Source organism: Littorina saxatilis, linkage group LG8, assembly GCF_037325665.1.
Source record: "Littorina saxatilis isolate snail1 linkage group LG8, US_GU_Lsax_2.0, whole genome shotgun sequence".
NCBI classification, from domain to species: Eukaryota; Metazoa; Mollusca; class Gastropoda; order Littorinimorpha; family Littorinidae; genus Littorina; species Littorina saxatilis.
In genome coordinates, this window is record NC_090252.1 from 56,185,615 (window position 1) to 56,208,844 (window position 23,230).

At 41.4% G+C, this 23,230-nt stretch overlaps 1 protein-coding gene across 1 annotated transcript in view; it reads right to left on the reverse strand.

Annotated features, from left to right (window-relative positions):
* LOC138972389 (scavenger receptor class F member 2-like) overlaps nucleotides 1-22,971 on the reverse strand; it is a gene marked incomplete at its 3' end in the record, with an annotated part of 28,383 nt that extends 5,412 nt beyond the window's left edge. Inside the window, 5 exon segments of the mRNA XM_070345055.1 lie at nucleotides 1-29; nucleotides 2,982-3,173; nucleotides 5,447-5,620; nucleotides 6,784-6,951; nucleotides 22,856-22,971. The exon segment at nucleotides 1-29 is cut by the window's left edge and continues 103 nt beyond it. Coding sequence (XP_070201156.1) covers nucleotides 1-29; nucleotides 2,982-3,173; nucleotides 5,447-5,620; nucleotides 6,784-6,951; nucleotides 22,856-22,952 — 660 coding nt within the window.
* Between the last annotated feature and the right edge of the window lie 259 nt (nucleotides 22,972-23,230).

Genomic DNA, 23,230 nt, shown 5'->3' on the forward strand with positions numbered 1-23,230 from the left:
GCCATTGTGCCAGCGCTTGCCTACGCAGTCTAATCAATTTCAGATGGGTTATTCCCCAGAGCTGTGTACCATTTTGTGACATGCATTTTCAGTCCTTTAAATTAGGATAACGTATAATTATCAAATGGCAACTAGAATCTTTTCCCTTTACTGTTTTCAGTAATCCTCCAGCTAGATAATGATACAGACATGCAACAAAAACATAGTATAATTTTTTTGATTAATGACCCATTGTGACCCCAACATTTGACGTGCGTCAACCACACTTGGGTCATGTTGTGAGATAATGAATTCGTATAAGTGTGCAAAGTTTCAAAGCTCTAGCTTTAAAAAAAAACCCATCTGAAATAACATCAACGTTAAGTTTGTTGTCCGCGCATGGCCGGACGGCCTAACACTGCTCATACCTAAGACTCTCCTGATTACTTAGGCGAGTCACGAAATGAAAAATAAGCTCCGATACGCGATATAGCACCACACGCCTGCCACTACATCATGCGCGCCTACACGCTTAAACATGTTTGAATAAGATAAGATGAGATAAGATAAGAATACTTTAACGTCCATCGTCATTGTACATGTCTCTGTTTGTGTTGTTGCCTTGTCATCTTCATGTAATTTATGCGTAAGTCTATATGAGTGTGCTAGAGTTTTAAATGCGAAAGAATGTGTATGAGTGCGCCTTGAGTCGCCTTGTGGTAAGATATGTGCGCGTTATGAATTCTCGTATTATTATAAACATGGACATTTTTCTGTTGTCACCACATGAATACATTTCTGACATCATCGTGTACACTACATTGGGGTGTGCACGTTAAAGATCCCACGATTGACAAAAGGGTCTTTCCTGGCAAAAGTGTATAGGCATAGATAAAAATGTCCACCAAAATACCCGTGTGACTTGGAATAATAGGCCGTGAAAAGTAGGATATGCGCCGAAATGGCTGCGATCTCGCTGGCCGATGTGAATGCGTGATGTATTGTGTAAAAAAAAAAATCCATCTCACACGGCATAAATAAATCCCTGCGCCTTGAATATGTGCGCGATATAAATTGCATAAAATAAAATAAAATAAAAAAATCCCTGCGCTTAGAACTGTACCCATGGAATACGCGCGATATAAGCCTCATATTGATTGATTGATTGATCATCTTTTATATAAGCTTTTAAATAATGAGCAACATGTATAAATCACAGTAACTAACGTAGACAACAATCAAATCCCCATAACAGTTATGGCCCAAACGTTCTCTTTTTCCAACCGTTTTCAAGCAATTGAGCTGAATTACACAAGTAATTCGACCCAATGTCGTTCTTTTATATCATGGACAGAAAAAAAAATGAGAGAAATGAAAGATCCTTATCTTATGATGTGTTTGATCCGATTTGTTGTGAGAAGATTATATAAAGTGAGCATTCAGTGGTCATTTGTATCGTTGGTCGAAGAAAAAGCAATGTTTTCATCGCCATTGTTTTCTCCCTTTAGCTGTCACTTTCGTTTTGCAAAAAGGTCTATTACGGATGGCCAAATCGTCCGCCCGATTGCCAGGGGCGAATACAAAATCCGCCGGGCTAGTAGAAAAAGCCTGGCAGCTTGCAATGCAATGCAATTTTTGCTCAGATGCAACACTTTTGGTTTAAATATCGAGTGTGTACGATAAATTAATATATAAGCACCTAGGGCTATATCTAGATTAGGCGCATAAAAATGATCACAATAATTATAATAATAATAATAAATAAACACTGCAGATCAACTGTGGTAGGCTATGTACCGGGCCAGTGACATTTCTGCCGGGCTTGTGATTGTTCGGCTGGCGAGTAAAAAACTTGAGATTTGGCCATCCCTGTCCATGCTGACGGTTTTCCGTCTAAACTGCCACATGTAAATAAAACCCATGTGTAACTTTCTTTCTTTCTTTATTTGGTGTTGAACGTCGTTTTCAACCACGAAGGTTATATCGCGACTGGGAAAAGGGGGAAGATGGGATAGAGCCACTTGTTAATTGCTTCTTGTTCACAAAAGCACTAATAAAAAAATTGCTCCAGGGGCTTGCAACGTAGTACAATATATGACCTTACTGGGAGAATGCAAGTTTCCAGTACAAAGGACTTAACATTTCTTACGTACTGCTTGACTAAAATATTTACAAACATTGACTATATTCTATACAAGAAACACTTAACAAGGGTAAAAGGAGAGACAGAATCCGTTAGTCGCCTCTTACGACATGCTGGGGAGCATCGGGTAAATTCTTCCCCCTAACCCGCGGGGGGTAACTATGTAACTCGAATGGCTTTAGACGATGTAGGGAAATAACTCTGTACAGTTGTTATGGGATGTAAAAGAGTGAATACCCTTGCTTCTAGTGAAACATTTAATCCCACGTGCTCCTTGTCCGTGTGTTTCAGACACCCTCCGTCAATAGTGATTGGCCCCTGGATGTTTTGTCTCACTAAAATCAAGGGTATTCACTCTGTCACAACCCATACAAACCCGCCAGAATTATTTCCCCGTAATTCGTCTGTTTAAATAACTTGCCATGCTAGGAAGCCTTTTTTTTTCAATTGTTTTTTCTCAATTCATTTACCAACGCCTCCTCCCAGTGAAAAGCTAGCAGCAACAAGAGTCGGGCTACCCGGGTGTATGCGTGTTTTGGCGTAACCAACAACCTGCACTAAGGGCAGAATGACCGAGGTCTTTTACGTCCCACTGTGCATACAGTGGGTGGGACATGGATACCGTCTCTGAGTCTGCACATAAACAGGGGCGGACGAGGGGGGTGGGGGCACAGGGGGCACGTGCCCCCCCCCCCCGAAAAAAAAAAGAAGAAGAAAAAAAAAAGATTTTTCTATGCTGATTCTATGACCATTTCTAAGTTCAAATGGCACCAGATGGCACCATTTTGCTTCTTTGGGCAAAAATAATTTCTGGGGGGCATGCCCCCGGACCCCCCTAGCAAATTCGGGCTACCCTTACCTTGGCATGGCCCGTTACTGAAACTGATGTCGTCTATTGCGATGTCGGAGGCCACAATAACATCTGAATAGCTTGCTGCCATGATAATGATCTGGTAAGGGCCAGACTCGGCCGGGGCGGTGATCGTGAACCTGCCGCTCCGCCACGCATTCAGCTGGTCATTCTCAGAAAACATCTGCTTCCATTTCACACCTGCAACGTTTTGGATGGATTATTGTTGACCTTGTGGATTAATTCCATTCGTTGATTGTTTTCCAACTTGTGGATTATTTCCATTTCATGTTGTTGGTGGTTTTTCTCACCTTTATTATAATGTATTTCGAATATGCTGACTGTTAGTAAGTGATAACAGACCTGAAAAAGCGAGGTCCCTTCGTGTACACTACATTGGGGTGTGCACGTTAAAGATCCCACGATTGACAAAAGGGTCTTTCCTGGCAAAATTGTATAGGCATAGGTAATGAATGTCCACCAAAATACCCGTGTGACTTGGAATAATAGGCCGTGAAAAGTAGGATATGCGCCGAAATGGCTGCCATCTGCTGGCCGATGTGAATGCGTGATGTACTGTGTAAAAAATTCCATATCACACGGCATAAATAAATCCCTGCGCCTTGAATATGTGCGCGATATTAATTGCTTAAATATAAAAAATATAAAAAAATAAAAATCCCTGCGCTTAGCACTGTACCCACAGAATGCACGAGATATAAGCCTCATATTGATTGAATGTAGTCACTGATAAAGTGTTTGATGCGCTAGTAATGTGTGCCAAACACCACGTATATATTTCCAACCAAAATGAACAGGAAGATCCCTCATTTTCAGACATTTAGTGGAAATCTTAAAGGCATATGTACTCGATGACTATACACGCTAATTGCTTTACCAACAGCTGGAGACATGCTAAATTAAGTTCCCTGCAAAATATTGTGGTCTAGGACCCCTTCAATGTTGAGATATGTTAATTTTCATTTTGATCTGGATCGTCCTATTTATAGATTTGGCAACACATGTAACGTTGATGCAAGGGAGCTAACACCGCGGCTTTGTTGACATCCTCACTTTTTCAGAGGCTAGAACAAGCTGTAATGCATGTATTATGGTCCGCGCATGGTGACATATCGTCATTATATGGTCTTATGGTGCGTTTGACATCGATTATGGGCAAACTACACTTTGTAAACACGGGAGCGCGTACATATCCCTTTAAGCAAAGATGTATTTGTGAAAAGTATAACGCAGTTATGAATAATACATTAGATACATTTTACAAGGATTGGCGCCTGTATATTATATGCATGTTTTGATGTAACCCTCAGGTTATTTTTTGTACATATTTTGCATTTGATACTGCGACCACCAAGCCCTGACACCCCCCCCCTACCCACCCACCCCATGTGTGTTGTAATTGTCCGAGTGTGTTTCTGTTTTATGTTGTTGTCCCCTTGTTTAGGTGATGTCCTGTAATGTACAACATATACATGTAAAAAAAATAATTAAAAAAATTAAAAAGAGAATAAAAAATAAAAAATAAAGATTGTTAAAGGTCTTAAAAGGAGGGTTCCACTGTACTTCAAATCAAACCAAATCAAATCAAATCAAATCAAATCAAATCAAATCAAATCAAATCAAATCAAATCAAATCAAATCAAATCAAATCAAATCAAATCAAATCAAATCAAATCAAATCAAATCAAATCAAATCAAATCAAATGAACTATATTAGCTCACATAAAGAAATTGCAGTGGTGGTCCATGTATCATAAACACAAACGAAAGACTACAACATTGATATTATATCTAAATAATTATATGTACTAATTAATAACAGTGTTCGCAACTAGACACCTCTTACTTACTAGTGGAATTGAAGAAGATTGTCAGGTTCTTGGTACTCGTTCCGTATTATGTGGCATCAGAAGTACATGCATTTTGCCGCTTTCGGGGGGACCCCCATTTTCAGACTCTTTCTCCTTTTCTTCTTTTTCTTCGTTCATGGGCTTAGACTCCCACGTTCACTCATGTTTTTAGCACGAGTGGATTTGTACGTGTGTATGACCGTTTTTACCCCGCCATTCGGGCAGCCATACGCCGATTTCGGGGGAGGCATGCAAGGTATTTTCGTGTTTCTATAACCCACCGAACTCTGACGTGGATTACAGGATCTTTTCCATGCGCACTTGGCCTTGTGCTTGCGTGTACACACGAAGGGGGTTAAGTCACTAGCAGGTCTGCACATAAGTTGACCTGGGAGATCGGAAAAATCTCCACTCTTAACCCACCAGGCGGCAGCGACCGGGATTCGAACTCACGACATCCCGATTAGGAGGCCGACGTCTTACCACCACGCTACTGCGCCCGTCTCTCTCCTTTTAAAGACCTGCATTTCTCAGTTTTGAAGGTCGAAAAAGGGGGGGGAGGGGAAAGGGGGGGGGGAGGGGGTGAAGGTCCACTGTACTTACTAGTGGAACTGAAGAAGATTGTCAGGTTCTTGGTACTCGTTCCGTACATGTGGTACCAGAAGTGCATGCATTTTGCCGAGGTGTGGGACGGCAGCAAGGGGCTCCTCAAATATCCCACAACATTTCTGTCGGTGTGGGAACGCCAGTCCTTTCCTTCGCAGAAAATGTAGTAGGCTGGACACAATGTAAAATATACGATTAGGCCGTCACACATGTGTTTGTTTCTGTTGGCAAGGCAACACACACACACACACATCCCCAACACACACACTCTCTCTCTCTCTCTCTCTCTGTCTCTCTCTCTCTCTCTCTCTCTCTCTCTCTCTCTCTCTCCCTGTCTCTCTCTCTCTCCCTCCTCCCCCCTCTCTCTCTCTCTCTCCTCCCTCCCTCTCTCTCTCTCTCTCTCCTCTCCTCTCTCTCTCTCTCTCTCTCTCTCTCTCTCTCTCTCTCTCTCTCTCTCTCTCTCTTTTCATAACTTTATTGCCCCATTGGTGGTAAAACATGGGTTGCTTTCCTCGCAGCTAGCAGCAAGAGTTGCGCTAATCTCGTGTGTGCGTATGTAGGTATAATCATTCTCATTCTCTCATTCTCTCATTTTCATTACTTTATTGTCCCATCGCTGGGAAATTCGGGTCGCTTCCTCCCAGTGGAAAGCTAGCAGCAACGGAGTCGCGCTACCCAGGTGTCTGCGTGTTTAGGTGTATTCAGCCACCTGCACTTATGGCAGAATGACCAAGGTCTTTTACGTGCCATTGTGGTGACACGGGGGTGGGACATGGCTTTCGTCTCTGGGTCTGCACATAAAGTTGACCCGTGTCCGTCCCGGCCCGAATTCGAACCTGCGACCTTTCGATCACAAGTCCAGTGCTCTACCAACTGAGCTACCGGGCCATCTGCACTTATAATAGAACGACCGAAGTATTTTACGCGCCACATCGGTGATACGGGGGGGGGGGGGGGGGGGGGGGGGGGGGGGGGGGGTTTGCATGGAAACAACACTATGCTTAGAGTAGCTCAGTTGGTAGAGCACTGGACTCGTGATCCTAAGGTCGCAGGTTCGAATCCCGGAAGGGACGGACACGGGTCAACTTTATGTGCAAACTCAGAGACGGTATCCATGTTCCACCCCCGTATCACCACAGTAGCACGTAAAAGTCCCTGGTCACTCTGCCATAAATGTAGGTGGCTGATTACATCTAAACACACACACACCTGGGTAGCGCGACTTTGTTGCTGCTAGCTTTCCACTGGGAGGAAGCGACCCGAATGTCCCAGCATTGGGATAATAAAGTATTGAGTAAAATAAATAAAATAAATAAAATAAAATAAATGCTTACATTTTCCCGTGGTGTGGTCAGCAGTAGGCCCTGTGCCAGTGGTAATTGTTTGTCGATTCCATGTCTTCCATTCAAGCAGCCCAGTCTCAGTAAAGAAATGCCTCCAACCGCAAGTGTCACCAGACAAAGGACCCCTTGTAGTCTTGATTGTGTCAAAGTTGCAGTCACCTGAAAGGATGACCGCACCATTGTTGGTTTTGTTTTTTTTAAGTATTATTTATGCTCGGAACGTAAGGGAAGGTTGCCCAGACATATATATACATCTGTTATGTAAGAATGTATATGTATTTGATATTTAAATAGTATGGTTTTATTCATAGTTAATATGTAAAGCGCGCAGGGCATAGTTTACTGTGGTTCGCGCTATATAAGTTGTCATTATCATCATCATTATTAATATGGACAGGCTCCTAATACGCATAACCTCCGGTTCTGACAAACTAACGGTACTAGAGTGCTCAAAATGATGTCATTCGCCTCATTTACCCTCTCAAGATAGCTTGCACGTGTCAAAACCACAGGCTTTTTCTACCTGCGTACACTTGAGGCAGCATTTACTTTAAATGTGACGCTTAAATCGGCCTAGTTTCCGTTGAACTCGGGGATGAATTTCATTATATATTTCAGTGTCATTTTTTTGAAAATGTGAGGAAAAGGTTTTTACCATGGTATTTTCGTAGAAATTCAAATGCAGTCAAATTTAAACATTTATTTGAATTAACAAAGAAACGAAAGTTATTGAATTTAATATATTTTATTAAGATTATTTTGAAAGAGTTCTGATTATTTGATCACGTGTTTTTTTTTATTAAAACAAAAACAAACACAGAAACACATACATTCCTGTAAAAAAAAGTATGATTACAATTATTTTGTTATGAATTAAGCTTGATTCATTTTCGGTTAATTAGAAGTGTTGTGTCTCATTAATACATATATGTTTTTTGTCGTGTTTATTGCAATTTTTATTTTATTCATGTAACCCTAGGGGTTTTTGAAATAAATATTGACTTGACTTGACTTGACTTGACAGACACAGCTCTTTACTCACAAAAGTCGTTTTACTTGAAAGCTAAGCTAAGTTTAACACAAGTCAACAATCCCATGACGAGTTTAAGCCCTTTTTCTGAATCATTGCATAACATCTAAACAAATACCTGTAAGAATCCAAATGGCTACTCGAAGTATGCATAGTATGTTGGCAAGATATGCTGACAGTTTTAAAGCAATCCAACAAGTCATTGATGAAATACAGCGCTTTGTGTCGTGATACCCCTCAAAATTGACGAAAAAAGACGCGCTTTTGATCGCTCATGCGATCGACACGTGCATCAGTAGGAATAGTAATGCACATTAAAGACGCAAGCTAGCTTAACAAAACAACAAGTTCTGGGTAGATACTTGATTTGACTTTCTTGTCCAAACGTTACTTCTTCTTTTTTTTCTTTTCCCTTTTCTTTGTTTGGCGGGGGGGGGGGGGGGGGGGGGGGGGGGCACAAGCTCTTTGGGGACTCGTGAAGGAGAGAGGGAATTTGGGACGCTGTTCTAAAAAAATATAATTTAGAAAAACGACCCCATCATCCAAATCTCCCTCACAACAAAATAAACAGCATAGTTTTATTAGAAATTATAACGTAATTTGTCATTCTTGCTTTGTGTTGTTCGTCCTGTCTTGTCTGGGCCCAGTTGCTGTGCTAGGTAGCACTTTGTGGTAGGCTAGCCACACGACCCAGGGGTGAAACTGGGCTCTAGGGCGAATCGCGAAAAGCAATAGCTAGCCCACCGACCCATCTTTGTCGTGTTCGTGTGTTTTTTCATGTTCATAGGTACACTATGCACTTTATCTTTCTCTCTTGGAACCCTAGACGCTCCAACCGGTGAGGATAGTTGCCCTGCATGGAGATTACCTCCACCTCACTAAGTTCAAGAAGAAGAAGAAGTAGACGAAGAAGAAGAAGAAGAAGACTAAAGAATACAGAAGAACAAGAACAAGAACAAAACCAACCAGAAAAACAACAAAAGGAACAACAAGAACCAGAACAGACCAGTAGTAGGGAGAGGTATGCCTCACCCCTTGGCGCAGCGCGCAGCCGTATTTTGATAGAAGGTTATAGGTTAAGGTGCCTGTGTTTAAGTAGTGATAAGGAGATATTGCGCATAAACGGTTTATTGCGTTTTATATTTTGTCATGTGATTTCATGTGCCTGTACAGACAGGGTGCTCGGTACTAATGACCACTCCAGCTGGGGTAATGACAGGATTACTATCCGCGCTTCGCGGAGCACTCTCTTTTATGACGCTAATAACTATCAGAGGTGTCAGGATAAGGCGATAAAAATGGTACCACTACTCTTTGCGGAGCCCCCTCGCCGATAAAACCACCAGAGGTGGCCAGCAGTTAGAGAAGTTTAATAGGAGGTGGTTTGCCTACCCCGAGGGTTGATTAGGGTTTAATGCTTAGATTAGTGCTAGACAAATGGTGTGGGGTGGGTGGAGGAGTTAGCTCGACTGGTGAGGCGGGAGAGATGAGAGCTGATTTACAAAAATATAAAAAGCTTTAACAACTAGACTCAGATAGCTACCTGTTGGTTTTATGTAGGTGTTATAAACATCGCAAGTACATTTTACACCGAACACGAGTTGTTCTACAGTCAGTCATACATAATGTTAGGTTAGAGACTGATCACGTCTGAGTATTGGTTGTCCACAGAGACACAAGACCTCACATGCTAGAACATGTTGGTTGGTCACAGGCTTGTGCGGGGAACCATTGGTTATACACTTGGTAAAACTGCTCTCGCAGTTCAGGACGAACCACCTCTTCTAACGTTGAAGCGCTAAGCGCCATGTATAGAGAATCTGTATCCATTTCCAAAAGCTGGTAGTCGGCTCTGGACACAAACTTATCTAGAAAATCAAAATGAAACTCCAACATGCGTAGTTTAGGGTACTGGTAAACAAAGTAACCAATCTGAGAGGGGAGTGACCAGTTGATTTTTTTTAACCATCTCTACTTCAGTGACAGAATCTGTTACTTCTGTTAGTTTTTGAAAACGACCATTGTTGATCAGTTTTGAGGCCTTATCAGACAAAACGTAATGAATATCACGATGGTTGGCCACGTTAGTTAAGGTTTTCCCGTAGACTGAGTTACCGAGCAGTTTGAAAGTTTCAGCTAAGATAGTTTTTGATGAGTCTTGGTCTCCTGCTCGTCTTGCGTTTGAAACGCTGTCACCAAACTGACGGAAACAGGTTTTGGGTTGATACTCTACGATCAGCGTGATGTTTTAACAATCAACCCGTGTTGCACGTACCAAAACAAGAGGGGTGTAGCTAGCAGAATTTGTTCACCGTGGTAACTCCCTACAAGTGTACGGCGTGGTTGGGATAAAAGCTTGTGTTTTTTCAGCGTAGTCTTTCATAAAATCTCCGATCTGTTCTCAGCTGACAGACTCATTTTTGAAAATAGGCTGCATTTCACTGAAATGTTCTTTTAGATGATCAGGTACATAAATATCACACTATATCAACCCGATTGAATCCATAACCCACTCCAACCATTCCCGAGCTAGCTGACCGTAGGGATCTGTTTTTTTTTTTTTTTTTTTTTTTCCGCTTTAAAAGCGTTTTCTTTTCTACGAATGACAGGGTGCTCTGTGGGCATGTCTTGCATGAGTGCAGCTAAATACAGCGCATTTGCATCAAATCCCTGAACAGCCTGTACCGGTTTGTCCTGATTACCACGAATGTGTGTTTTGTCTTTTTCGTGGTATCTGTGAAAGACAATAGACGGACCCTCGACAATGTTCTTTCGCAAAAGTGCTTGAACGTCTTTTTGTTTTTTGTTAAAAAGTGAAAAGTAGGTATCTGAAGACAACGTGTCAAACAGACACTTCAGTGTCACACCGGGGGACAGAAATAATACCGTCTTTCAGCAAATCAACTCGCAGACTAGCGTACATACTAATCTGATGCTGCAAAGCAACCAGAAACGGCCCTGTGTCTAGGTTGTTGTACCACACCAAAAAAAGCCTTCAAAGTCGTCATTTTGTTTTCAGTCCACACACGCTGACAAAAAGCGTACTCTGTATCAGAAATATTTGAGTTTTTGAGCTTACTAAAAAAAGCTGCATGGGGTGGGAGTTCTCTTTCGTCTAGTGTACTTAGACTAGTGACGTATTCATAGCAGAAAAAACCCTTTTGCTCTTCGACACCGAACGCCTAGAGGTACTTGGAATAACTAAAACCTGGCGCAAGAAAATTGTTGATGTCGAGAAACCGAAGTTTGTCTGTACAAAGACACATATATTGATTGTTACGTTTAACAACAAACTTGAAAGGAGGTCTTTTAGGGATCTTCTTTTTTCCCTCTGTTCGATAGGAAAGTCAGACAAAGGCGTGACATAAAAACTGGAAGACATGATGTTGTGAATGTCCTATTGTTGGTTGTTTGTGCTGTCTAATGGTTTATGTGGGTGTTATAAGGTACATTTACATCGAACACGAACTGTTCTACAGTCAGTCATACCTAATGTTAGGTTAGAGACTGTTCACACCTGAGTATTGCACCACAGAGATGCAAGACCTTACATGTTAGAACATATTGATTGATCAGCACCTAAAAATAGAAACGCGTAGTTAGACACTAGTGTGATGCGGTCAAAAAGGGGGTATAAAAAAAAAGTTCTTCTGGTGTTTACACCTGAGTATTGCACCACAGAGACGCAAGACCTTACATGTTAGACCATGTTGATTGGTCAGCATCTAAAAATAGAATCGCGTAGTAAGACACAGGTGTGATGCGGGTATAAAAAAAAAAGTTCTTCTGGGTGCTTACCCCCGAGTATTGCACCACAGAGACGCAAGACCTAAACATGTTAGAACTTGTTGGTTGTTCATTTGGTCACTGATTTCACCGAGAAAAGAAAGAAAGTCCTGCTTTGACAACTCAGGCGTGGTCGTTGTAAGACAGAGTGGTTATTGACTGAGGCATGAAAGAAAGACAAGTCACCCGACTCTTTGTTTTTGAGAAGAAAGGAGTGAGAAAAATTGATTTTGAAGCGTTTTGTTTTGCTCATGGAACAGATCAAGAAGCGACTCGTACCAATCAGGGAAATCAGAACAAGGGTTCCTCTTAAAAGAGAAAATGTGGCGCTTTTTTTACACACACTAATCGTGTAAGATATATAGAAGAATTACAACACCTGGTACACGCGTATAACCATTCGTTTCACAGAAGTATAAAAACAGCACCTGTTAAAGTTTGTCTCGCTAACAAAGAAACAGAACAAACGTAAGTTTTGTACGAACAACCCCCCAATGAAAACACCCAAAGGTAGGCTACAGGTTGGTGATCGTGTGAGACTAAGTAAAACACGACGACTCTTTAAAAAAGATTATTTACCTGCGTGAACAGAAGAATTATTTACAGTTAGCAATGTGTTGAAAACAACTCCAGTGACCTATAAGCTGAAAGACGCTCACGCAGAAGAACTACAAGGTAGTTTGTTTTTTTACAAAGAAGAACTACAAAAAGTAGGAGAGAAAGAAATGTATCGTATTGACAAAGTACTAAAAGAACGACTTGGTAAGGGAGGAAAAAAAGAGTATTTAGTGCATTGGTTTGGGTACCCAACGTCATTTTCTTTCTTTCTTTATTTGGTGTTTAACGTCGTTTTCAAACGTTCAAGGTTATATCGCGACAGGGAATGGGGGGGAAATGGGATAGAGCCACTTAATTGTTAATTGTTTCTTGTTCACAAAACCCAACGTCATTTGACACATGGATCTCAGCTGATAGTCTTAGACAGTATTCAGAGTAGTTATGGCTGAGGACGCCTTGTCTGCTGAAGATACAACTGTTGCTACTAACGTATTAGAAGAGACAACTACTGATACCAAGAGATTCTCTTGCTTGTGGTGTGTTTTTGGTTATCGCGCCCCTCGTAGTAAGATTGTATTTTTGTAAAACATTTTTTTTGTTTTTTTTTGTTTTTGTTTTTGTTTTGTTGATCAGATTTTTCTAATTTATATTGTAGTAGGTGTGTCTCTGTTTAATTTGACAAACTGGTGGGAATGTCCGGTCCACTGTTTGAACAAGGTTTTTGTGGGTTTTTGCAAAGAATGAGGCAAGGGTCCTTTGTGCAAAGCAAGACAGCGAAAGAGACACAGACCGTCAGTATAAGGAAAATGATGATGCTCGTCTTTTTGTAACTTGTGCAAGAACTGTGTGTTTGTGATGTAGTTAGGTAGACTACCGCAGACTCATCCGATAGGAAAGTCAGACAAAGGCGTGACATAGAAACTGGAAGACATGATGGTGTGAACAGAATACCGAGAGTTTGGGCGTTCGAGTCTAACTTGTTCTAGAATGTCATGGTCACTGATTTCACCGAGAAAAGAAAGAAAGTCCTGGTTTGAGTTGATCAGGTGTGGTCGTTGAAAAACAGAGTGGTTATTGACTGATGCATGAAAGAAAGACAAGTCAGTCATGGAACAGATCAGGGGGAAATCAGAACAAGGGTTCCTCTTAAAAGAGAAAATGTGGCGCTTTTTTACACACACTAATCGTGTAAGATTTGTAGAAGAATTACAACACCTGGTACACGTGTATAACCATTCGTTTCACAGAAGTATAAAACCAACACCTATTAAAGTTTGCCTCGCTAACAAAGAAACAGTTTGGTAAGTTTTGTACGGACAACCCCCAAAGAAAAACACCCAAAGGTAGGCTACAGGTTGATGATCGTGTGAGACTAAGTAAAACACGGCGACTCTTTAAAAAAGGTTATTTACCTGCGTGAACAGAAGAATTATTTACAGTTAGCAGTGTGTTGAAAACAACTCCAGTGACCGATAAGCTGAAAGACGCTAACGCAGAATAACTACAAGGTAGTTTTTTTTTACAAAGAAGAACTACAAAGCGTAGGAGAGAAAGAAATGTATCGTATTGACAAAATTTTAATGTGATGAGCCACGGATTAACCCTGCTTACCTAACGGTGGTTACACACGCCTCTTTGTTTGTCAGAAAAACAAAACTAAATCCAGCTGTAAGTCTTGTTCACGCAAAAGCCCTGGAGAGGTCCACAGCCAAATACCCTCTAAAATGAGTAGTTATGAAATCTTACGGGATCCCGCGTGGAAACCATAGTGCTGTTTTATACAATTTGTTTCTCAGGCAGCCACCAACACGCGTTGTAGTAGGACTAGTAGAGAGCGCTGCGTTTAACGGTAGCTACACAAAAAAAACCATTCAACTTTTAAAACCCACAACTTGAATTTTCTCTGCCTCTATGTTGCTGGAAAACAAGCCCCTGCAAAACCACTAACACCAGACTTTTGAAAACAGACAGTATGTGGGAAGTTTCTTTAGTTTGACCGCAGGAACAGGAGTGGGTGTTGGTGACGTCGGTAACAGATTTGTCTATGAATACTACTGTGGGAGTTTGCGTCTGGAACTAAAAGTTTAGTGCACCCCTGGTAGAGCCTGTTCACGTTATTGTGTATGCAGAAATGGCCTCGTTGCTAGAAAATGATCGGAGTAGGTAGGGTATCACTGATTTTACATCATGAATGGACTAGAGATCTCTCGCCTACTGTTAAGACACCCCGTGGCAAGACGGCCGTTTATGGGTGTTTACACCAGAGACCAACTTCCTTCTGAGATAAATTTACTTCACCCCTCGTCTTACGTCATAAACACAGACCCAGCACATAAGGTTGGGTCTCATTGGGTTGGTGTGTATTATGATGGTCAGGGGAATATTGAATATTTTGATAGTTTTGGTTTTAAACCGAATCACAAAGACATTGAAGGTGTTTTTTTTTTATGCGTCATTGGTTTGTGTTCTAAAACCAACGAACAGGTATTACAGGGGATGTTAAGTTCTACTTGTGGTTTGTTTGCAATGTATTTCATCATCAAAAAGAGTCAAGGTACAAGGCTCCGTGACATAATTTCTATTTTTTAACCCCCAAAACCCTGTTGTAAATGACCGTAAGTTCATAGCACTTTTTTAGAGATGTGTTAACGCAACAAGTCTAAAGCTGTTGTTGTAAAAAATAGTAACTGATGTCATAGTGTAAGGAGGTTATATATAAAGATGGTGTTGGCTAATTTTTTTTTACTAAATTCCCTGATCGAGCCACAAGACAACACCGCCTACTCTACACTACAGTCTACAAAGACAGTCTCCTAGAGGTAAAAGTTGTTTAACACTTTTGTTGTTGTTGTTGCTGAGAACGACAAAAGAGATGTTTGACGAGAAAGAGCCTCTGTTTAGCTCACCGCTACCCGAACCTGATATGTTTCCTTGGTTTTCACCAAGGAAACAGAAAGAACAGACGCGTGCGACCAAGTCAAAGAGGGGTGGTCTTGGCCAGTAAAGAATTTACTCGCCTGATCAAAGTCCGAGAAAGACTGTTGAAGCGACTTAAAACACAAACAGAAGTTGTAGCTATAGAAGTTTAAAAAAAACCACCAGACGTGTCAGAAGAGTCCAGAACAAAAAGAAGAAACACCAGCAGACGAACTACCTCACACACCTGTCAAATACTCGGAGAGCAGCAATCTGTTTGAAAACTGCTACCAGGAACCGGCTGGTGTGTCTACCTTCAACGACCTCGGTTACTATAACCCAACATTGTTAAATACGAAAGTCGCCCCACGTCAAGTTATGGGAGCGCCCCTTAAAAAGAGAAAATGTGTCGCTTTTTTACACACACTAATCGTGTAAGATATGTAGAAGAATTACAACACCTGGTACACGCGTATAACCATTCGTTTCACAGAAGTATAAAACAGCACCTGTTAAAGTTTGCCTCGCTAATAAAGAAACAGTTTGGTAAGTTTTGTACGGACAACCCCAAAAGAAAACACCCAAAGGTAGGCTACAGGTTGGTGATCGTGTGAGACTAAGTAAAACACGGTGACTCTTTAAAAAAGGTTATTTACCTGCGTGGTCAGAAGAATTATTTACAGTTAGCAGTGAGTTGAAAACAACTCCAGTGACCGATAAGCTGAAAGACGCTCACGCAGAAGAACTACAAGGTAGTTTTTTTGTTTTTTTTTTACAAAGAAGAACTACAAAAAGTAGGAGAGAAAGAAATGTATTGTATTGACAAAGTTTTAATGTGATGACCCACGGACTAAACCCTGCTTACCTAACGGTGATTACACACACCTCTTTGTTTGTCAGAAAATCAAAACTAAATCCAGCTGTAAGTCTTGCTCACACAAAAACCCTAGAGAGCTCCACAGCCAAATACCCTCTAAAAAGAGTAGTTATGAAATCTTACGGGATCCCGCGTGGAAACCTTAGTGCTGTTTTAGACAATTTGTTTCTCAGTCAGCTACCAAGACGCGTTGTAGTAGGACTGGGAGAAAGCGCTGCGTTTAACGGTAGCTACACCAAAAAGCCATTCAACTTTTAAAACCCACAACTTGAATTTTCTCTGCCTCTATGTTGATGGAAAACAAGTCCCTGCAAAACCACTAACACCAGACTTTGAAAACAGACAGTATGTGGGAAGCTTCTTTAGTTTGACCACAGGAACAGGGGTGGGTGTTGGTGACGTCGGTAACATAATTGTCTATGAAGACTACCTCGGAGGCTATACGCTGTATGTATTTGACCTGTCACCGTCAATGTTGGGTGGAGATCAGATTGAGCTGATGCGCTGTGGGAGTTTGCGTCTGGAACTAAAGTTTAGTGCACCCCTGACAGAGCCTGTTCACGTTATTGTGTATGCAGAAATGGACTCGTTGCTAGAAATTGATCGTAGTAGGCAGGTTATCACTGATTTTACATCATGAATGGTCTAGAGATCTCTCGCCTACTGTTAAGACACCCCTTGGCAAGACGGCCGTTTATGGGTGTTTACACCAGAGACCAACTTCCTTCTGAGATAAATTTACTTCACCCCTCGTCTTACGTCATAAACACAGACCCAGCACATAAGGCTGGGTCTCATTGGGTTGGTGTGTATTATGATGGTCAGGTGAATATTGAATATTTTGATAGTTTTGGTTTTAAACCGAATCACAAAGACATTGAAGGTGTTTTTTTATTTGTTTTTTTTATGCGTCATTGGTTTGTGTTCTAAAACCAACGAACAGGTATTACAGGGGATGTTAAGTTCTACTTGTGGTTTGTTTGCAATGTATTTCATCATCAAAAAGAGTCAAGATACAAGACTCCGTGACATCATTTCTATTTTTAACCCCCAAAACCCTGGTGTAAATGACCGTAAGCTCATAGCACTTTTTTCAAAGATGCGTTAACACAACAAGTCTAAAGCTGTTGTTGTAAAAAATAGTAACTGATGTCATAGTGTAAGGAGGTTATGTATAAAGATGGTGTTGTCTAATTTTTTTTACTAAATCCCCTGAGCGAACCACAAGACAACACCACCTACTCTACACTACAGTCTACAAAGACAGTCTCCTAGAGGTAAAAGTTGTTTAACACTTTTGTTGTTGTTGTTGTTGAGAACGACAAAAGAGATGTTTGACGAGGAAGAGTCTCTGTTTAGCTCACCGCTACCCGAACCTGATATGTTTCCTTTGGGACGAACCATTTTCGCGAGTGTCAGAACGTGGTGAAAACTTGTGAAAATCCACATCAGACATTACACCAACCAAGGAAACAGAAAAAAACAGACGCGTGCGACCAAGTCAAAGAGGGGTGGTCTTGGCCAGTAAAGAATTTACTCGCCTGATCAAAAGTCCGAGAAAGGCTGTTGAAGCGACTTAAAACACAAACAGAAGTTGTAGCTAGAGAAGTTAAAAAAAAACCACCAGACGTGTCAGAAGAGCCCAGAACAAAAAGAAGAAACACCAGCAGACGAACTACCTCACACACCTGTCAAATACTCGGAGAGCAGCAATCTGTTTGAAAACTGCTACCAGGAACCGGCTGGTATGTCTACCTTCAACGACCTCGGTTACTATAACCCAACATTGTTAAAATACGAAAGTCGCCCCACGTCAAGTTATTGGAGCGCACCTTAAAAGAGAAAATGTGGCGCTTTTTTACACACACTAATCGTGTAAGATATGCAGAAGAATTACAACACCTGGTACACGCGTATAACGCGTACACATTCGTTTCACAGAAGTATAAAACAGCACCTGTTAAAGTTTGCCTCGCTAACAAAGAAACAGAACAAACGTAAGTTTTGTACGAACAACCCCCCAATGAAAACACCCAAAGGTAGGCTACAGGTTGGTGATCGTGTGAGACTAAGTAAAACACGGTGACTCTTTAAAAAAGGTTATTTACCTGCGTGAACAGAAGAATTATTTACAGTTAGCAGTGTGTTGAAAACAATTCCAGTGACCTATAAGCTGAAAGACGCTCACGCAGAAGAACTACAAGGTAGTTTTTACAAAGAAGAACTACAAAAAGTAGGAGAGAAAAAAAAATGTATCGTATTGACAAAGTACTAAAAGAACGACTTGGTAAGGGAGAAAAAAAAAAGAGTCTTTAGTGCCTTGCTTTGGGTATCCAACGTCATTTGACACATGGCTCTCAGCTGGTAGCCTTAGACAGTATTCAGAGTAGTTATGTGTGAGGCTGTCTTGTCTGCTGAAGATACGACTGTTGATACTAACGTCTTAGAAGAGCCAACAACTGATACCAAGAGCTTCTGTGTGTGTGTGTGTGTGTGTGTGTGTGTGTGTGTGTGTGTGTGTGTGTGTGTGTGTGTGTGTGTGTGTGTGTGTGTGTGTGTGTGTGTGTGTGTGTGTTTGCACTTACATTTTTTTTCACCACACATATAACCCTACCTCTTACATAGCCTATCAACAACGAAGAAAAAAAAAGAAAAAAAAGAAAACAGTCATTATAACAACAACAACACCAACACTAGTCAGTGGGTTAGTTACGAAGGTTCGCTGTTTTATCTAGATGCCGTACACTGCTGTCTAGTGCAATTAAATGGGTTTCTCTGCGGTTGGTGGAGCCCTCTCTCTTTTATGGCGCTAATAACTATCAGAGGTGTCAGGATAAGGCGATAAAAATGGTACCCCTACTCTTTGCGGAGCCCCCTCGCCGATAAAACCACCAGAGGTGGCCAGCAGTTAGAGAAGTTTAATAGGAGGTGGTTTGCCTACCCCGAGGGTTGATTAGGGTTTAATGCTTAGATTAGTGCTAGACAAATGATGTGGGGTGGGTGGAGGAGTTAGCTCGACTGGTGAGGCGGGAGAGATGAGAGCTGATGTACAAAAATATAAAAAAGCTTTAACAACTAGACTCAGATAGCTACCTGTTGGTTTTATGTAGGTGTTATAAACACCGCAGGTACATTTACAACAACAAATGGTGTTTAACGTCGTTTTCAACCACGAAGGTTATATCGCGACGAAGGTACATTTACACCGAACACGAATTGTACCACAGGCAGTCATACAGAATGTTAGGTTAGAGGCTGCTCACATAGTTTTTTTTTTTTTACAAAGAAGAACTACAAAAAGTAGGAGAGAAAGAAATGTATCGTATTGACAAAGTACTAAAAGAACGACTTGGTAAGGGAGGAAAAAAAGAGTATTTAGTACATTGGTTTGGGTACCCAACGTCATTTTCTTTCTTTCTTTATTTGGTGTTTAACGTCGTTTTCAAACGTTCAAGGTTATATCGCGACAGGGAATGGGGGGGAAATGGGGTAGAGCCACTTAATTGTTAATTGTTTCTTTTTCACAAAACCCAACGTCATTTGACACATGGATCTCAGCTGATAGTCTTAGACAGTATTCAGAGTAGTTATGGCTGAGGACGCCTTGTCTGCTGAAGATACAACTGTTGCTACTAACGTATTAGAAGAGACAACTACTGATACCAAGAGATTCTCTTGCTTGTGGTGTGTTTTTGGTTATCGCGCCCCTTGTAGTGAGCTTGTATTTTTGTAAAACATTTTTTTGTTTTGTTTTTGTTTTTTTTGTTTTGTTGATCAGATTTTTCTAATTTATATTGTAGTAGGTGTGTCTCTGTTTAATTTGACAAACTGGTGGGAATGTCCGGTCCACTGTTTGAACAAGGTTTTTGTGGGTTTTTGCAAAGAATGAGGCAAGGGTCCTTTGTGCAAAGCAAGACAGCGAAAGAGACACAGACCGTCAGTATAAGGAAAATGATGATGCTCGTCTTTTTGTAACTTGTGCAAGAACTGTGTGTTTGTGATGTAGTTAGGTAGACTACCACAGACTCATCCGATAGGAAAGTCAGACAAAGGCGTGACATAGAAACTGGAAGACATGATGGTGTGAACAGAATACCGAGAGTTTGGGCGTTCGAGTCTAACTTGTTCTAGAATGTCATGGTCACTGATTTCACCGCGAAAAGAAAGAAAGTCCTGGTTTGAGTTGATCAGGCGTGGTCGTTGAAAAACAGAGTGGTTATTGACTGATGTATGAAAGAAAGACAAGTCAGTCATGGAACAGATCAGGGGGAAATCAGAACAAGGGTTCCTCTTAAAAGAGAAAATGTGGCGCTTTTTTACACACACTAATCGTGTAAGATTTGTAGAAGAATTACAACACCTGGTACACGCGTATAACCATTCGTTTCACAGAAGTATAAAACCAACACCTATTAAAGTTTGCCTCGCTAACAAATAAACAGTTTGGTAAGTTTTGTACGGACAACCCCCAAAGAAAAACACCCAAAGGTAGGCTACAGGTTGATGATCGTGTGAGACTAAGTAAAACACGGCGACTCTTTAAAAAAGGTTATTTACCTGCGTGAACAGAAGAATTATTTACAGTTAGCAGTGTGTTGAAAACAACTCCAGTGACCGATAAGCTGAAAGACGCTAACGCAGAATAACTACAAGGTAGTTTTTTTTACAAAGAAGAACTACAAAGCGTAGGAGAGAAAGAAATGTATCGTATTGACAAAATTTTAATGTGATGAGCCACGGATTAACCCTGCTTACCTAACGGTGGTTACACACGCCTCTTTGTTTGTCAGAAAAGCAAAACTAAATCCAGCTGTAAGGCTTGCTCACGTAAAAACCCTGGAGAGGTCCACAGCCAAATACCATCTAAAAAGAGTAGTTATAAAATCTTACGGGATCCCGCGTGGAAACCTCAGTGCTGTTTAGACAATTTGTTTCTCAGTCAGCTACCAACACGCGTTGTAGTAGGACTGGGATCGGAGAAAGCGCTGCATTTAACGATAGCTACACCAAAAATCCATTCAACTTTAAAACTCACAACTTGAATTTCCTCTGTCTCTATGTTACTGGAAAACAAGTCTCTGCAAAACCACTAACACCCGATTTTGAAAACAGACAGTATGTGGGGAGTTTCTTTAGTTTGACCACAGGAACAGGGGTGGGTGTTAGTGACGCTGGTAACGGAATTGCCTATGAAGACTATCCCGGAGGTTATACGCTGTATGTATTCGACTTGTCACCGTCAATGTTGGATGGAGATCAGCTTGAGTTGGTGCGCTGTGGGGGGTTTGCGTCTGGAACTAAAGTTTAGTGTACCCCTGGTAGAGCCTGTTCGCGTTATTGTGTATACAGAAATGGCTTCCATCTGTTTGAAAACTGCTACCAGGAACCGGTTGGTATGTCTACCTTCAACGACCTCGGTAACTATAACCCAACATTGTAAAATACAAAAGTCACCCCACATCAAGTTATGGGAGTCCTTAAGGGGCGGGGATATAGCTCAGTTGGTAGCGCGCTGGATTTGTATTCAGTTGGCCGCTGTCAGCGTGAGTTCGATCCCAGGTTCGGCGGAAATTTATTTCACAGAGTCAACTTTGTGTGCAGACTCTCTTCGGTGTCCGAACCTCCCCCCGTGTACACTACATTGGGTGTGCACGTTAAAGATCCCACGATTGACAAAAGGGTCTTTCCTGGCAAAATTGCTTAGGCACAGTTAATAATTGTCTACCTATACCCGTGTGACTTGGAATAATAGGCCGTGAAAGGTAAATATGCGCCGAAATGGCTGCAATCTACTGGCCGTATAAAATTTCATCTCACACGGCATCACTGCAGAGCGCCTAGAACTGTACCCACGGAATATGCGCGATATAAGACTCATTGATTGATTGATTGATTGATTGATTGATTAAGACAAACAACCAAACTAGGACCTGGCTTTTTAAAAAAACCATCTAAAGTAGACAAGTGTAAAACAACAAGACGGTGTTGAATACAAAAAAAAATTATCATTGACAATCATGTTTTGGCTTTTTGTTTTAATGTATGTGTATGCAAAATGTTAATTTTTTTGGTTTTTAATACTCAAAAGACTGTTGTCACTTTTTATAATAAAATGATCATATTGAAAAGTTAATAACTATGTGTCTGTATAATTCTTGAAGGCTACCGTGAGCAGTTTTATGTGTTTTGTTACTCTTTACGTCTGACTTTTTAGTGCCTTCTTGTTTGGAAGTACTTGTGTAAACGTGCGCATATGTGTGTGTGTGTGTGTGTGTGTGGGTGTGTGTGTGTGTGTGTGTGTGTGTGTGTGTGTGTGTGTGTGTGTGTGTGATCGGAGGTGTGTGTGTGTGTGTGTGTGTGTGTATGTGTGTGTGTGGGTGTGTGTGATCGGAGGGGTGTGTGTGTGTGTGTGTGTGTGTGTGTGTTTGCACTTACATTTTATTCCCACCACACATATAACCCTACCTCTTACATAGTCTATCAACAACAAAATAACAAAAACAAAATAACACCTATGTGGCTATGACATACCCTATCAAAACCTTGTGCGTGAACCCCACTGCCGGCAATCAAACACAGAGGGAGGGTCAATTACTGTCAATAGAAAGGAGGCGGCTCAGTAACCCAGCCGCGTTAAGCACCAATAAAAAAAGGCCGGGGGGGCAGTAATCCTGTCATTACCCCAGCTGGAGTGGTCATTAGTACCGAGCACCCTGTCTGTACAGGCACATGAAATCACATGACAAAATATAAAACGCAATAAACCGTTTAAACGCAATATCTCCTTATCACTACTTAAACACAGGCACCTTAACCTATAACCTTCTATCAAAATACGGCTGCGCGGCTGCGCAGCTGCGCAGGGGGTGAGGCATACCTCTCCCTACTACTCAGACCTGTTTCCTGACCGTTCGCAGTAGCAATGTTGACCAACGAGAGAACAAGGCAAAGAAGGCGAATGAACAAAAATGAACTCCGACTTTGGTCAGACATTCTTTAGAGGAGTATTGGAACCATGACGTCAAATCTGTTAGCAAGTAATGACGTTTCACACGGTACGGGTTCATGTGACTCGGTGGCCCTAGTCTCGGCCATTGTGGACACTCGATCGATTAAAATGATCTGACACCGATCTGGTCGCAATAACGCAGAATTCATCATTTTCTGTTGTTTGTTACCAGAAGTCGCAATTGTTTTGGGGGCAAGCAACTCCCGTAAACCAGAGTGAAGCCCCTTTAGTTGTCATTAGTTGCATGTCCGTTCATACGACG